Raw genomic sequence first — 16,926 nt, 5'->3', positions numbered from 1 at the left:
AAGTAGTCCAGAATGCAGCAGTGAAAGTGCTGGTGGGCACTCACGGAATCCTATTATCCTGTCCCTCAAGGGCTGTACTGGTTACTGATTTGTTTCTGGGCACAATTCAAAGTTTTGGTGATGACCTAATACTCTAAATGACTTGGGTCCAGCCTTCTTCAACGTAGTGCCTCCAGACATTTAGATTGCAACTCCTAGAATTTTTGACCATTGGCTGGGGTTGATAGAAGTCAAAGACCAAAACATCTGGAGGATACCAGGTTGGGGAAGGCTGCGTTAGGTACTGTCCATGCTGTAAGGCCTGATGAGAGAGACTCTCCCAACTACATGTAGGCACAGTGGATGGGGACAAGAGAAAATGGCTTTCTGTTTGGCCACACCTGAACTGTGGTATTCTTAGATCCAGGAGGTTACGTTGCTGTAAGAATTTTCTTGCTAACATTTTAAAAACAATAGGGAAGAAAAACTTTGGTCAAACTGATTTGAAGGAGTTATCTAGTTTCTAACTGCGATAGCATCTGTTGAGATGCAAGCTCTATCCTTGGTCCTCTCAAAATTATGAGAAAGATGTCCAAACTTTGAGATTTCCAAGATTTGTATGCCCTGCTGGGCTCTGAAGCCAGCAAAGCTGGAGGAGCGGTGGAGACATTTTTTTGTCTCCCCCTCTGACATCTTTGTCAGTTTTTGCTAGATGAGCTTTTCAGCCTGTCTATCAAGGGTGTTATGGAAGGGGAGGGAAGGAGGCTGGAGGAACCTCAGAATATCTCATATCCTGGCCTCTTCAGTCTCCTCCCCTCCTACCAGAATCCCTGCTTTCCTACTCCAAGGTCACTTTTCTGATGTCGGAGGGCAGCCAGAGCAGTACTTTCTGCACCAGCTGCAAGGGGGAGGGGGATCTCCTACTCCCCATTCCAAGGTTGGAGCACTGTCCCCAAATTGGTAACACTAATTTTCAAAAAGGGATCCCGGGGGGATCTGGGAAATTACAGGCCAGTTAACATCTGTTCCAGGTAAACTGGTTGAAGGCATTATTAAAGATAAAATCAGTAAGCACATAGAAAGTCAAGCCCTGCTAAAAAAGAATCAACACGGCTTCCACAAAGGTAAGTCTTGTCTCACTAACCTTTTAGAGTTCTTTGAGAGTGTCAGTTAACATGTAGATGGGTGATCCGGTAGACATTGTTTACTTTGACTTCCAAAAGGCTTTTGACAAGGTCCCTCACCAGAGTCTCCTGAGCAAACTTAGTAGTCAGGTCCTCTTATGGATCAGTAACTGGTTAAAGAACAGAAAGCAGAGAGTAGGAATAAATGGTAAATTCTCACAATGGAGGGAAGTAAATAGTGGGATCCCACAGGGATCTCTTTTAGGACCAACGCTTTTCAACCTGTTCATGAATGATCTGGAATTAGGAGTGAGCAGTGAAGTGGCCAAGTTTGCCCATGGCACCAAATTGTTTAGGGTGGTTAAAACAAAAAGGGATTGTGAAGAGTTCAAAAGTATCTCTCCAAACTGGGAGAATGGGAATCTAAATGGCAAATGCGGTTCAATGTAAGCAAGCGTAAAGTGATGTACGTTGGGGCAAAAAATCCCAACTTCAAGTATAACCTGATGGGATCTGAGTTAGTGGTGACTGACCAGGAAAGAGATCCTGGGGCTGTGGTGGACAGCTCAATGAAGATGTGTGTGGCCACTGTAAAAAAAAAAAAAAAAGGCAAATTCCATGTTGGTCATAATTAGAAAAGGAATTGAGAATAAAACTGCCCATATCATACTACCCCTATACAAATCTATGGTGTGACCACATTTGGAATACTGTGTACAGTTCTGATCACCACACCTAAAAAAAGATATTGTAGAGTTGGAAAAAGTGTGGAAAAGGGCAACTAAAATGATCAAGGGGCTGGAGCATCTCCCCTAGGAGGGAAGGTTACAACAGCTGGGATTGTTTAGCTTGGAAAAAAGGAGAGTAAGAGGAGACATGATAGAGGTGTACAAAATTATGCATGGTGTGGAGTGTGGATAGAGAGATATTTTTTTCCCTATCTCAAAATACTAGAACCCAGGGTCATCCTATGAAGCTGATTGGTGGGAGATTCAGCACAGATAAAAGGAAATACTTCTTCACACTGTGCATAGTTAAACTATGGAATTCACTACCAGATGATGTAGTGATGGCCACCAATTTGAATTTGGATGGCTTTAAAAAGGGGTTGGACAAGTTCCTGGAAGGAAAAGCTATCAATGGCTACTAGTCTTGATTGCTATGTGCTACCTTCAGTACCAGAGGCAGTGAGCCCTATGTACACCAGTTGCTGGGGAACATGGGTGGGAGGGCGCAGTTGCACTAATGCCCTGCTTGTGGGTTCCTGGTCGACAGCTGGTTAGCCACTGTGTGAACAGAATGCTGGGCTAGATGGACCCTTGGTCTGATCCATCATGGCTCTTCATAGGTTTGGAAGGGTTTTTCTGAGCAGTCCTATGGTCCCTGGGATGCTTTCCCAGGCACCATGGGATTGCTCTCTAAGCCGTCAACTACATTTCTTCAGGAAGAGTAAATGTGATTCAACTTTTTTTTTTTTTTTACAAAATACAGAGAACAGGGTTATTCACTGTCCTTTGAGTTTCTACCAAAAGTAAAATCTGATTTTTATTTAAATCAAAATGTTATAATGCCAGCTTCTTAAAGTCTGAGTGGGGTGAACTGGGAACACTCATTTACAAGATATTGTTTGTTGTTGTTGTTGTTCAGTCGTTCAGTCGTGTCCGACTCTTCATGACCCCATGGACCATAGCATGCCAGGCCTTCCTGTCCTGCGCTCTCTCCCGGAGCATGCTCAAGTTCATATTCATTGCATCGGTGATGCTATCTAGCCATCTCATCCTCTCCTGTCCCCTTCTCCTTTTGCCTTCAGTCTTTCCCAGCATCAGGGTCTTTTCCAGAGAGTTTTCTCTTTGCATTAGGTGGCCAAAATATTTGAGCTTCAGCTTCAGTATCTGTCCTTCCAATGAGCACTCAGGGTTGATTTCCTTTAGGATGGACTGATTTGACCTCCTTGCAGTCCAGGGGACTCGTAAGAGTCTTCTCCAGCACCACAGTTCGAAAGCATCAATTCTTCGGTGCTCAGCCTTCCTTATAGTCCATCTCTCACAGCCCTACATTACTACTGGGAAAACCATAGCTTTGATTAGACGGACCTTTGTCGGCAAGGTGATGTCTCTGCTTCTGACTATGCTGTCTAGGTTTGCCATAGCTTTCCTCCCAAGGAGCAAGCGTCTTTTAATTTCATGGCTACAGTCACCGTCTGCGGTGATCTTGGAGCCCAAGAAAATAAAATCTGTCACTGCTTCCATTTCTTCCCCTTTCATATGCCAGGAAGTGATGGGGCCAGATGCCATGATCTTAGTTTTTTTAATGTTGAGTTTCAAACCAGCTTTTGCACTCTCCTCTTTCACCCTCAACAAGAGGCTCTTTAGATCCTCTTCGCTTTCTGCCATTAGGGTGGTATCGTCTGCATATCGGAAGTTGTTGATAATTCTCCCAGCAATCTTAATTCTGACCTGTGATTCATCCAACCCTGCATTTCTCATGATGTACTCTGCATATAAGTTAAATAAGCAGGGTGACAATATGCAGCCTTGTTGTACTCCTTTCCCAATTTTGAACCAATCGGTTGTTCCTTGTCTGGTTCTTACTGTTGCTTCTTGACCCTCATACAGGTTTCTCAGGAGACAGGTAAGGTGGTCTGGTACTCCCATCACTTTCAGAATTTGCCAGAGTTTGTTGTGATCCACACAATCAAAGGCTTTAGCATAGTCAATGAAGCACAAATAGACGTTTTTCTGGAATTCTCTTGCTTTCTCCATGATGCAGCGAATGTTGGCGATTTGATCTCTAGTTCCTCTGCCTCTTCGAAACCCAGCTTGTACTTCCGGTAGTTCTCGGTTCGCATACTGCTGAAGCCTAGCTTGTAGGATTTTGAGCATAACCTTGCTGGCATGTGAAATGAGTGCAATTGTGCGGTAGTTTGAACACTCTTTGGCGTTGCCCTTCTTTGGAATTGGAATGTAAACTGATCTTTTCCAGTCTTGCGGCCATTGTTGAGTGTTCCAAATTTGTTGGCAAATTGAATGCAACACTTTAACAGCATCATCTTTTAGGATTTTAAATAGCTCAGCTGGAAGACTGTCATCTCCGCTAGCTTTATTGTTAGTAATGCTTCCTAAGGCCCACTTGACTTCACTCTCGAGGATGTCTGGCTCAAGTTCAGTGACCGCACTCTCATGGCTATCGAGGTCATTCAGATCTTTCCTGTATAGTTCTTCTGTGTATTCTTGCCACCTCTTCTTGATCTCATCTGCTTCTGTTAGGTCCCTGCCTTCTTTGTCCTTTATCATGCCCGTCTTTGCACAAAACGTTCCCTTGAGATCTCCAGTTTTCTTGAAGAGATCTCTAGTCTTTCCCATTCTGTTGTTTTCCTCGATTTCTTTGCATTGTTCATTTAAGAAGGCCTTCTTGTCTCTCCTTGCTATTCTCTGGAACTCTGCATTCAGTTGGATATATCTTCCCCTTTCTCCCTTGCTTTTCGCTTCCCTTCTTTCCTCAGCTACTTGTAAAGCCTCATCAGACAGCCACTTGGCTTTCTTGCATTTCTTTTTCTTTGGGATGGATTTCGTTGCTGCCTCCTGAACAATGTTACGGACCTCCGTCCATAGTTCCTCAGGCACTCTGTCTATCAGGTCTAATCCCTGAAATCTATTCCTCACCTCCACTGTATATTCATCAGGGATATGATTTAGGTCATACCGGAATGGTTTAGTGGTTTTCCCTACGTTCTTCAATTTAAGCTGAAATTTTGCAAGAAGCAGCTCATGATCTGAGCCACAGTCAGCTCCAGGTCTTGTTTTTGCTGACTGCATAGAGCTTTGGCTGCAAAGAACATAATCAATCTGATTTCGATATTGACCATCTGGTGATGTCCATGTGTAGCGTCGTCTCTTGTGCTGTTGGAAAAGAGTGTTTGCTATGATCAGCGTGTTCTCTTGGCAAAACTCTATTAGCTTTTGTCCTGCTTCATTTTGTACACCAAGGCCATGCCTGCCTGTTATCCCAGTGATTTCTTGACTTCCTACTTTAGCATTCCAATCCCCTATGCTGAAGAGGACATCTTTTTTTGGTGTTAGTTCTAGAAGGTGCTGTAGTCTTCATAGAACCGATCAACCTCAGCTTCTTTGGCATCAGTGGTTGGGGCATAGACTTGAATTACTGTGATGTTGAATGGTTTGCCTTGGATTCGTACTGAGATCATTCTATCATTTTTAAGATTGTACCCCAGTACTGCTTTTCCCACCCTTTTGTTGACTATGAGTGCTACTCCATTTCTTCTAAGGGATTCTTGCCCATAATAGTAGATATGATGGTCACCTGAATTAAATTCGCCCATGCCTGTCCATTTGAGTTCACTAATTCCCAAGATGTCGATGTTCAATCTTGCCATCTCATGTTTGACCACCTCCGGCTTACCTTGATTCATTGATCTTACATTCCAAGTTCCTAAACAATATTGTTCTTTACAGCATCGGATTTTCTTTTCACCACCAGACACATCCACAGCTGAGTGTCCTTTCGGCTTTGGCCCAGCCGCTTCACTCTTTCTGGCGCTACTTGGAAATACCCTCTGCTCTTCGCCAGTAGTATATTGCACACCTTCCGACCTGAGGGGCTCATCTTCCAGCATCATCTCTTTTAGCCTTGTGATATGTTCCATGGGGTTTTCTTGGCAAGAATACTGGAGTGGGTTGCCAGATATACAGGAATATATATATATTTAAAATGTATATTTTGTTTTGTTTTATTTTGTTATATTTTGGTAGGACTAGGCTTTTTAATGTAAATTGCAGCTGTTTCTTGCCCTTCTAGCCCACAGAGTGCCTATTTTTTATCAGACTCTTTTGAAAAGAATTATTAACACTATTCGTTTGTGCTCTGAACCCTTGGGGCTCCAAAGTCAAGAACAGACTACAGGCCACAGCTCCACCTTAGCTCAGTATGGCCTATAGTACCTGTCAGTAGCTCTTCAGGTTTCAGACAGGAGTCTTTCCCAGCCTTACCTGAAGGTGGCACAGGTTGAACCTGGGACCTTCTGTATGCAAAAGATCTATGCTACTACTGAGCTACGATCTTTGCCCTATATCGCTTCCTTAAATACATATGTAACTGCCTTATTAGAACATTGCTCCTTCTAGCACACTGTTGTTTGCTCTGACTGGCAGCGGCACTTCTAGGAATTTTGTGATACGGTGCTCTGAACAAAAAATGCCTACAAAATGCATAATAGGGGAAAGTCACATAAAAACTGTGTATTAGTGGAAAATGTACAAAAGCGTTATATAAGGGGAAATATAATATGTTAGAAATTTGCATAAAATGCATGCAAATTTTCATGCCGACTTTAAATAAAAATCTTGCAAGCTGATGTGGAAATGGGATGGAATGAACTGAGGACTGGAAAAATAAGAAACTGAGAGAAACCAAAATTGATAGATTTCTCCGTCCCGAAAAGCATGTACTCAAGCACTGAACTGTGGAATGTCATTTCTCAATGGTTATGAACACTGAAAAATAGCATCCAGAGTCATTGTACATATACACCGATAAGTGCTAACTGACTGTAACGAACTTCATCAAAAACGATGTTCAGGTGGTAGCAGAAAGCATCTGTTTGGCGTGGGGCAACAATTGCATGGCTAAATACCTTATTAAGGAGCTCTAAAATGGAAAATGCAAACAATGTTTAGATCATAAGACCCGTTGTCCACCTATTTCAGAAAGGATGTATAGACCTCGAGAAAATACTCAAGTGGGTAGCTCCCATCTCCATGAATGTGTTACCTTCCTTAAGAAAATACTCAAGTGGGTAGCTCCCATCTCCATGAATGTGTTACCTTCCTTAAGAAGAGCATGACCACTGGGGTTTCTTAAAGACATGGCTCTTTCCATTTTGCCATGCTTGTGGACTTCCCTGTGACATCTTAGTGATATAAGAATGCTGACATAGACCAACCTTCGGCAATCCTAGCTGGAAGTATGCTTTGAAAGAGTGTTGTCCATCACTAATTCAACTTGAAATGATTGTTCATGGGAACCTCTCACCCCATCCGTATCCCCATAGTAGAGTGGTTCTTTCCACTTGTAGACAGGAAGTATCTCAGAGACTTTATCATAAGCCTCTTTTTAATTTAACATGTTTTTTGCAGTATGATGGATCGCACATCAACACTAGTATTAATTTATCACCGATACTGATGAATTAAAGATGCTGATGAAGCTTCTCATTTAAATTTCACCCACAAGTGAAAAGTTACAATGTCTATGACACTCTGGCAGTGGCCCAAATAACATTTCTTAATATTAAAATCCTGTAATATTGCCCTTCTTAGCTTGAACCAAATTGGTGGGGTGGCTAGTTCGTTTTGTTTTTGAGTTCCCCCGAACGCTGCCTGAAGAAGAGTTCTGTGCGGTTTGAAAACTTGCTTCCCGCGGTCTAAAGTGAAAGAGGCAGAAAGTGGGAAGAAAGTGTGGCAACAAGCAGGACCATTGCTCATGTGGAGGGCGCTGTGCGATGCACGTTTGGGAAGGCGGGCGGGGGCAGGCAGGTCGAGGCTCTTGGAGGCACAGCTCTCATCCCTGATTGTGACAGGCTTAGACGTTCAGACTGCCATTCTAAACACACTTCGGGCGCAATCCTATGCAGGCTTAGACAGAGAAAAGTCCTACGACTCCCGGCATTCCCCAGCCAGCTAATGCTGTGAGTTGCAGGACTTTTTTCTGTCTAACCCTGCATAGCATTGCGCCCTTACTTGTTGACCTGAATGGCACTTATTTCCGAACAGACACGTGCAGCGCGCCACTGTGGACGCCCCCCTCTCTTCAGGAGCTGGAGGTCCTTCGCGGGCTCCTCCCCCGGCGTTGGGGCGGCCGGTGGCTCCTTCCTCAAAAGGCGGCGTCCAAATCGGAAGAGGCGTGATTTGTTCCCTCGAGAAGCGGCTGTGGGTGGCCTGGGAGCGACTTTAGCTCGTCCCCAGGGCAACGGGACGCTGTGGCCGCCGCGCTGTAATTAATGGGCGCTGATTGGAGCAGGCAGCCGCCTGGGGCCGTCGGCGGGGAGCCAAGGGGGAGCAGGTGAGCCGCCAGTGCACAGGACTATCGAAGCTGAGGGGGGAGAAAGAGTCGCGGGAGAGAGTTCTGTGGGTTTCGAGAGGAGCCGGGGATGAGCTGAAGAGCAGACCAACAAAGCAAAGAAAAAGGCGTCCCCAGCGCCTCCGGGGTCCTCGGGGACGCTTCAGCGTGCCTCCGCTGTAAACACTGGACCGGGGCGATGGAGGACGACGAAGCCGGGACTGTGGAGGAAAAAAGTTTCGCGCAGGACGAGAGGGTCCAGTTCGTGGGCCGCCGCCTGGCGCGCTTGCTGAAGCTCAAAGGAGACACATGGAGCGCGTTTCTGGAAGACGAAGGGAGCCAGAAGCTCCTGGCGGACTTTTTGGAGAACAGGCAACCCTCATTCCTGGCTTTGTACCACCCTCTGGCAGGCGGATTGGCAGCTGGGATGGAGGTAAGCCGCTGAGGAGGTGCTTTTGTATGACTTTAACAACAAGGATGCCCTTTTATAATCTCGCCATGTCCAAGGCTGGCTTTTCTTTCACCACTGTATATGTGTGCATCGAACTGCATTGATTTTTTGGCTAGTTGTTGTTATTATTTTGCAAAGGCAGAGCTAACTCTGGGACTGGTGATAACTGCGCTTGTGAAGTTAGAGACATCTTTGGCACAGGTTGCTTCAAAACCTTATCGGGTGTTTGGGGAAACTGACCGGTCATGGCACCCAGATAGGCTGTACATATCTCCAGCACATCTCTCTCATGCATTATTAATTTTTTGCACACTGATGTGCTTTTTCTGTAGAAATGTTATAACATCTGTTCGCATGTATGTACCAGTTAGTTACTTATTTTCTCCATGTGATCATGCACAGAACCCACTTAAAGAGACTTTGTTGTGAAACGGGCTGTGCATGGATGTCACCCATGGTGGCCAACTGCCATTTTCACAATTGCGGTTACTTTTTCCCCACCTGCCTCCGCCACAAAAATGGCTGTTGGCCCATGTGGGCTGTATCCATTTGCAGTCTATTTTCTTCATATATATGAGGAATTTCATAAAGAAGGGAAGTGTCTGATTCTTTTGTGTTACTTGCCTCTGAAAAGTTCCTTATTCCGTTATTCCTAGTCTCTATTCCAGAATGGATTTGCTTTGCTTAACACTGATCCCTAGACTAAGTCATTGTGCCACTGGCCAGTCAGTTATTTCATTTTGCTTAGTGTAAAGTTCATTTCTTGTTGGTAGAACCCCATCTCACACATTGTGTTTGAAATACATTCAGTCTATAATGTATTTCCATAAAACTCCTTTCCCAAGAGATAATACAAAACTTCAGCAAGCCCTTTTGGAAACTGTTGCAAGACCTTTTTGTCTGAGCTGTTTGTTTTTATATATGCAACTTAGTACATTCTGACATTTTTATGTCTTGTTTATCTTGGTTTTGAATTGTCATTTGATTGTGCAGATAAGTGTGGGTGTTGTTTATGTGTCACAAATGGAAGTAAGGTAGGTGCAATTTCCATCTATTTGCTGAAGAATGTTTACTTATTTTTGACACATCTGTACTTCAGTAAGAATGCTAATAATCTGTTTTATGCTTTACATTAAAATTATTTTGCTCCAGAACTGAATTTGAGGAATATTTATATTGCTGTCATTGTAGTATAACTGATTGCTCTCAAAAGCTTGTTTACACAAGAAGCTGTGGTTTATAACAAGCTGTTTACTTTGTGGTGTTATGCCAAATTATCTTGCCCTTGAGTTTACATTTAGTAACTTAGGTTATGATATAAGCTCAATTTTGATACCCATTTATAAACAAAGGGGTGGATTACTTCTTTCCTTCTGCTGTCTTTATGGTAAGAAAGTTCATGGTCAGACATTCTTTGTGATGAGATGAAATCTGAAGGTGAAAGGGAGGTAAGGAGAATCTCTGTTAGTCCAGAATCCTCTTTTTCTTGCTCTTGGCTTGCTTCAACGATTTAACCTGCATAACAACTTATCAGTTTCATAAATGTAGCAAGTGAAGGCCTGCTCTGCCACACTACAGTATGCCTGTGTTATATTTTATCATTACGTATTACTATTCCCATAGCTTAGTTTAACCATAAAACATATATACCCAAACTAGCATCAGTATGTAATAATTAAAATTGCAATATTGAACTTTTCTAATTTTACTTTATAATTATTACAGAACAGTTTGAAAGTAATAACATACTTTAATTTTTGTTCTATTAATTTAACTTGTTACAGTATCTACTAACTTTGAAATATGCTTAATCTTAATTCTTCCAGCACTGTATCAATATTTTATAAATTTCTATCAGCCCTGAAGAAATAAACATCTTCATTCTAGATTAAAACTGAGGAAAATGTTGAATTCCAAATCTTATAAATCTAGTATCACGGCTATTGGTGCTGGTATTCTTGGGAAGAAATTGGCTCCAGTTTTTGCTAGAATATGAAGAACAAAATAGGTAGAAAGGCATTTCCTTACATAGTCTCCCCTGTCAGGGCACAAGTGGCAGTGAGTGGAGGAATCATAGAATCATAGAATAGTAGGGTTGGAAGGGGCCTACATGGCCATCGAGTCCAACCCCCTGCTCAATGCAGGAATCCAAGTCAGAGCATCCCTGACAGATGGCTGTCCAGCCTCGTCTTGAATGCCTCCAGTGTGGGAGAGCCCACCACCTCCCTAGGTAATTGGTTCCATTGTCGTATTGCTCTAACAGTCAGGAAGTTTTTCCTGATGTTCAGCAATCTGGCTTCCTGTAACTTGAGCCCATTATTCTGTGTCCTGTACTCTGGGATGATCAAGAAGAGATCCTGGCCTTCCTCTCTGTGACAACCTTTCAAGTACTTGAAGAGTGCTATCATATCTCCCCTCAGTCTTCTCTTCTCAAGGCTAAACATGCCCAGTGCTTCAGTCTCTCTTCATAGGGCTTTGTTTCCAGTCCCCTGATCATCTTTGTTGCCCTCCTCTGAACCCTCTCCAGTTTGTCTGCATCCTTCTTAAAGTGGACACAGTACTCCAGATGAGGCCTAACTAGTGCTGAGTAGAGGGGAACTAGTACTTCCCGGGATTTGGAAGCTATGCTTCTATTAATACAGCCCAAAAGAGCATTTGCCTTTTTTGCAGCCACATCACATTGTTGGCTCATATTCAGCTTGTGATCTACAACATTTCCAAGATCCTTCTTGCTTGTAGTGCTGTTGAGCCACGTATGCCCCATCTTGTAACTGTGCATTTGGTTTCTTTTTCCTAGGTGCAGAACTTGGCATTTATCCCTATTAAATGTCATTCTGTTGTTTTCTGCCCAGCGCTCCAGTCTATCCAGATCACTTTGAATTTTGTTTCTGTCTCCCGAAGTATTAGCTATCCCACCCAATTTTGTGTCATCTGCAAATCTGATCAGCATTCTCTGCACCTCCTCCTCCAAGTCATTAATAAAAATGTTGAAGAGCACTGGGCCCAGGACTGAGCCCTGCGGTACCCCACTCGTTACCTCTCCCTAGTTTGAGAAGGTCCCATTGATAAGCACTCCTTGAGTCCGATTCTGTAGCCAACTGTGGATCCACCGGATCGTTGTTTCATCTAGCCCACTTTGAGCTAGTTTGCTCATCAGGATATCATGGGGCACTTTGTCAAAAGCTTTGCTGAAGTCGAGGTATATGATGTCTACAGCATTCCCACGGTCTAAAAGGGAGGTTACTTGATCAAAAAATGAGATCAGATTTGTCTGGCAGGACTTGTTTTTGACAAATCCATGTTGGCTTCGAGTAATCACTGCATTGTTTTCAAGGTGCTTACAGATGATTGCTTTATCATCTGCTCCAGAATTTTCTCAGGGATTGATGTCAGACTGACTGGTCTGTAGTTCCCAGGTTCCTCCTTTTTACCCTTTTTGAAGATAGGGACAACATTAGCCCTCCTCCAGTCATCTGGCACTTCCCCCGTCCTCCATGATTTCTCAAAGAGAATAGACAGCAATTCTGAGAGTTCTTCTGCCAGTTCCTTTATTACTCTAGGATGCAGTTCATCTGGCCCTGGAGATTTGAACTCATTCAAAGTAATTACTAGAGGAATCTAACATGTAGCAGCCCCACTTTTATATACCATGGAAGCTGCCAGTGCAGAGGTACATAAGCACAGCAGCGGGATATGCACTGATAGAGGCCTCTGTACAGTCGACATGTGCCCACTTCACCTTCCTTCCAGTCATTTGTTGGTTTGGTTAGGAATGGGAGCTCCATGAATGCTGCTGTGCTACAGGATGTTTGGATTTAGGTACATGGCAGCTATCCTGGGAAACTTGCACTCTCACAAGTTTCCACAGCAGGTCATGAAAATGCGAAGGTCCACAAGTTCACCATGCACACATGGATCAATCATGTACGGTCGCAATTTTATGGAGCAAAGCTATTCCACACTGTGACATAGCCATAATTGTAGGAGAAGGACATACGGTCACAATCCATTCTTTTGATTATAACTTTCTTGTATCTTTCTGGTTTAGATACCCCATGGTATAAATCATAAAATAGTTTGTATTATGAAGACCACAGACTACGTTAGAACAGAAAACTTCAAGGAAGACATAAAATTTGCAGAATTGTCTGGAACACCCATGGAGCAAGTAATGGTTTTCTTAGAAGAGGTACTATTGGTTTATCTATTTCTTTCATAATTTTAACATTTGAGTCTTAAATCGTATATGTTATACGTCAGATAAGGCGCTTTTAAGAAAAGTTTATTTTTACGAACTTGCAAGAGGGAAAGAAGATAAAAAGAACAGTAGATACCTCCTAATACCTGATTTAGAAAAATGTGTTTGTCCAGGATGTTGGTTACTCAAGACTCTGAGGCTGCCAAGAAGGAGTAGCAGCAGGGCCTCTCGGGTAACAGGGTGCAGGCCTCTCAGACAAGTTCCAGGTCCCTTTTCCTGAAAGTTCAGCTTTCACTTAAAAGAAAAATAAAATACAAGGAAGAGTGGCAAAAAGTAGCACTCAAAAGCTCATAGAAATAAATTTTCTCTTGCCTTCCAATATATAGTCCCACTCAGTACAAAAATACTGGGATAACTGACAAGCACTAGGCACATAATATACATTCTTTAAAATTAATATAGAATTAATATTTAATACAATTCAAACATATTGGGCTACCTGCACTTAGGTTCTAGCTATTCTGCATGGATTTACTCATCCACACACTGCCTTATGTCAGGGCTGGGGATCCCATGGCACTCCTAACATTGTTGGACTCCTAACTCCCATCATCACTGACAATTGGCCATGTAGGCTGGGGCAGATGGACATTGGAGTCCAAGAACATATCAATGGCCATAGGTTCACCATCTCTGCCTTAGGCTATCTCACCACAAAATTGCTGGCTATGGGCCTTGGTAACAATGTGATGTGTCTGTGCATAAAACAATAGAGAAACAACAAAAAACCCCTAAGACCTGTTCTCTCAAACCTGAAAACCCTCTGGACTAACAGAATCCTCAGTGGCTCTTTGTTTGGAAAAGATGAAGTGGACGTTAGTTCTCAAAAGCTTATGCCATAATAAATTTATTATTCTTTAAGAACAATATTTCATTCTTTTTTCCAAGAAGAAGAGCTTTCTTCTTCTCTTAATCCACGCTGCCTCTTCTCTGTTCAGTAGTATGATGTCCTATGCTTTCTGAGGCTGGCTTTATATGTTATTGTGGAAGTGTAGTTGCTGCTGGAAACCCAAACTGCATTGGCATCTCTCTGTCCAGTTAACCACTGATTTGGAATGGCATCCAGATAGTTTGGGCTAATTATTAAGAACATAAGAAGAGCCATGCTGGATCAGACCAAGGGTCCATCTAGTCCAGCATTCTGTTCACACAGTGGCCAACCAGCTGTTGACCAGGAACCCACAAGCAGGGCATGAGTGCAACTGCGCCCTCCCACCCATGTTCCCCAGCAACTGGTGTACATAGGGGTCACTGCCTCTGGTACTGAAGGTAGCACATAGCTATCAAGACTAGTAGCCATTGATAGCCTTTTCTTCCAGGAATTTGTCCAACCCCTTTTTAAAGCCATCCAAATTGGTGGCCATCACTACATCATCTGGTAGTGAATTCCATAGTTTAACTATGCGCGGTGTGAAGAAGTATTTCCTTTTATCTGTGCTGAATCTCCCACTTATCAGCTTCATAGGGTGATCCTGGGTTCTAGTATTTTGAGAGAGGGAGAAAAATGTCTCCCTCTCCACATTCTCCACCCCATGCATAATTTTGTAGGCCTCTATCATGTCAGGTGAGGGTGTGATGAGATGGGTGAAGTCACGGATTAGGGTTCCTGCTTCAAAGTTCATTCTGAAGATGTCAGAATGCCATCTTAGTCTGGCAATGTGGCTCACTAGAGGAATTTTAATTTTCCCACAACCCTTCTACACTGCTTGGTCCTATGTTGTGAAGAGGATTGTCCGCCAAGCTTTCCACTTGAAATGGTATGAGCCTACCTTTTAAACTAATTCCTAAATACTCACTGTGTTGTTTTTAAGTGCTTTGGGTGCTTTCTGTATTTTGTTTTATTGTTTCTAACTTTTTATTATGAACTTTATTGTGGTCCCAGGGCATAGTCTGAAGGCACACGAGGCAGCCACCTTGCTGAAGCTAAGCAGGTTTGGGTCTGGTCTGTGCTTGGAGGGGAGACCACATGGGGACCATATGTAGCCACCTTGAGTTCCATGATGGAAGAAAGGTGGGATATAAATGAAATAAATACATAAATAAATAAACTACCTTGGGATATGCATTATGAAGGATGGATTATAAATTGCCCTGGAATTATTTCTGAACTTCGCACAGGGCCACCTGGGAAATAAAAGGGACAGATGAGAAAATAAAAGAACAAGAAAACAAATCAAAATTAAAAAGCTGACAAGTAGCAATATTATGGAGTAGGAAAAATATGCTTTAAGAGCAAATGGAAAAAAATAAATTACTGATGATGGTAATTTGCATTCCTGCTTTCTGACTGAAGGTCAAATTAGACACAGCACTATTCATACAATTAGTAATTGTGTGACTACTTTTTAAGTAAATAGCAGGTGCGTGGAGGCCAATCTGAATAGAATTCTGGAGTGGCTGGAGTTTTACCCCCCCCCCCCCGCTGTTTGTATTGGAAGGCAAGTTCCCATTCGCACCAATGGAAGCTTTCTTTACAATGCAAATAGCAGGTGTGGGGACCCCAGTCTAGATCAGGGCTGCCACAGGGGCCGAAGGGTTAAAGCCCCCCTCCTCCCCACCAGGATACTGGCCTCCTACCAAACCATTATACAATCACTAACTGTGTGAACGGTGTCTCATCTAGTTTGGCTGTTGAATGATTCCTACTTGTAAACTCCAATATGCTTCATCTTACCTTATTTCTAACTTCCACATTTATTCTAGAGTACAGATTCCCTTGTAAAAGCTGATGTGTTTAGTTTACATTTCTTCTGAAAAAAACACGTTTCTGTTTAACTAACATTATCACTATGGGAGATGTATAACAACAAACAAACTTCTGGAATGTAGTGGTTACAAATCATACTTATAGTGCTACTATGGTTGCTTATGTGACTAATTTATTGCACAGAGATCAACTGAGAATTTTGCAAGAGCAGAAATGCCTGGTCAAATATTTAAAGTTGCTACATTAGTACAGGTCCTTCTGATTAATCAGTATTGGAGAACAATTGGAAGTCTTCATACTGCGTTGGAAAACAAATAAAATACCTTTAAGCATTTAAAAAGGTCTCAGGTAGATAAGAGACAGAAATGCTAGCCATCTCATAATCAATGCATTAAGGAATGATTAGTAACTAAAAAATAAATGGAACTTACCTCATTATTCTCATGCAAAATGCTGGTTTCCTTGAACATACTCAAAAAAATAAAACTCACAGTACTCTGTCTCTCTATCTCGTTCACTACAAAAATAAAAATCTCAGATGATCAAAATACCAAAACCAATTACAAGGAATTTGCTGAATTCTCTGCAGATGTATGTTTTGATTAAAATCTTCTATTTTCTACACTACCTCAATTTCCCCTGAACTTCATCCTAAATTTAAATTTTACCATCTAGTGAATAATGCTATAATGGATATTGCTGAGATGGGATTCATATAATAAGAGTGTAATCCTATCATCCCTAGACAGTGTCTGGGGTACCATAGGATGCTGCGGATTTCCTTCTCCATACCTATAGACAGAGCTACAAGCATGGAGAAGGAGATCCATGGATCTTCCCTCTCCTACCCCCTCTTCTCTCCCAGCCACCGTGGAAAGCTTTTCCAACCTTGTAAGAGAGGTCGGAGAGGGAGAAAAGGGGGTGTGATGGTGGGCAGGGAGGAGAAGGGAGAGGAGAGGCCAGGGTATGCACTCAAGTCACTAAAAGGTAAGTTAGACAGGCTCAGATGCCCATCTAGCTTTTTTTTAATATTTAAATGGAGGAACAGAGGTGATATCACCTCCATCCTCCACTCACCCTGTCTGGCTCTTGCTGGCAGGGCATAGGATAGGCAGAGAGCTCCAAACTTAGAACCTTCTGTCTGTCAGGAGCACAACTGATAGGGTTGCTAAATGACTTAGATCTTTCGTTGTCCTTCTGTGAATGAAAGGGAATTCAGTCCAAGGTAGCTGCTGCTGATGGAAATAAATAAGCACTTCAGCTTGGTTGCTAAGATCGTAGAGTGGAAATCTATTCACAGGATCTTCTCACTGGAGGAATGGGTGGGAGAATT

At 42.7% G+C, this 16,926-nt stretch overlaps 1 protein-coding gene across 1 annotated transcript in view; it reads left to right on the top strand.

Annotated features, from left to right (window-relative positions):
• Positions 1–8,000: 8,000 nt before the first annotated feature.
• Positions 8,001–16,926, top strand: part of DNAH11 (dynein axonemal heavy chain 11) — a 231,691-nt gene continuing 222,765 nt past the window's right edge. Inside the window, exons 1-2 of the mRNA XM_084858589.1 lie at positions 8,001–8,610; positions 12,677–12,817. Coding sequence (XP_084714715.1) covers positions 8,377–8,610; positions 12,677–12,817 — 375 coding nt within the window. The 5' untranslated portion in view covers positions 8,001–8,376. The remainder of the gene's footprint in view (positions 8,611–12,676; positions 12,818–16,926) is intronic.

Source organism: Heloderma suspectum, chromosome 5 (assembly GCF_057233095.1).
Source record: "Heloderma suspectum isolate Gila_16-S chromosome 5, 16-S_ref, whole genome shotgun sequence".
Lineage (NCBI taxonomy): Eukaryota > Metazoa > Chordata > Lepidosauria > Squamata > Helodermatidae > Heloderma > Heloderma suspectum.
The sequence above is the reverse complement of the archived record's forward strand: the minus strand, read 5'-3'. Positions and strand labels throughout refer to the sequence as shown.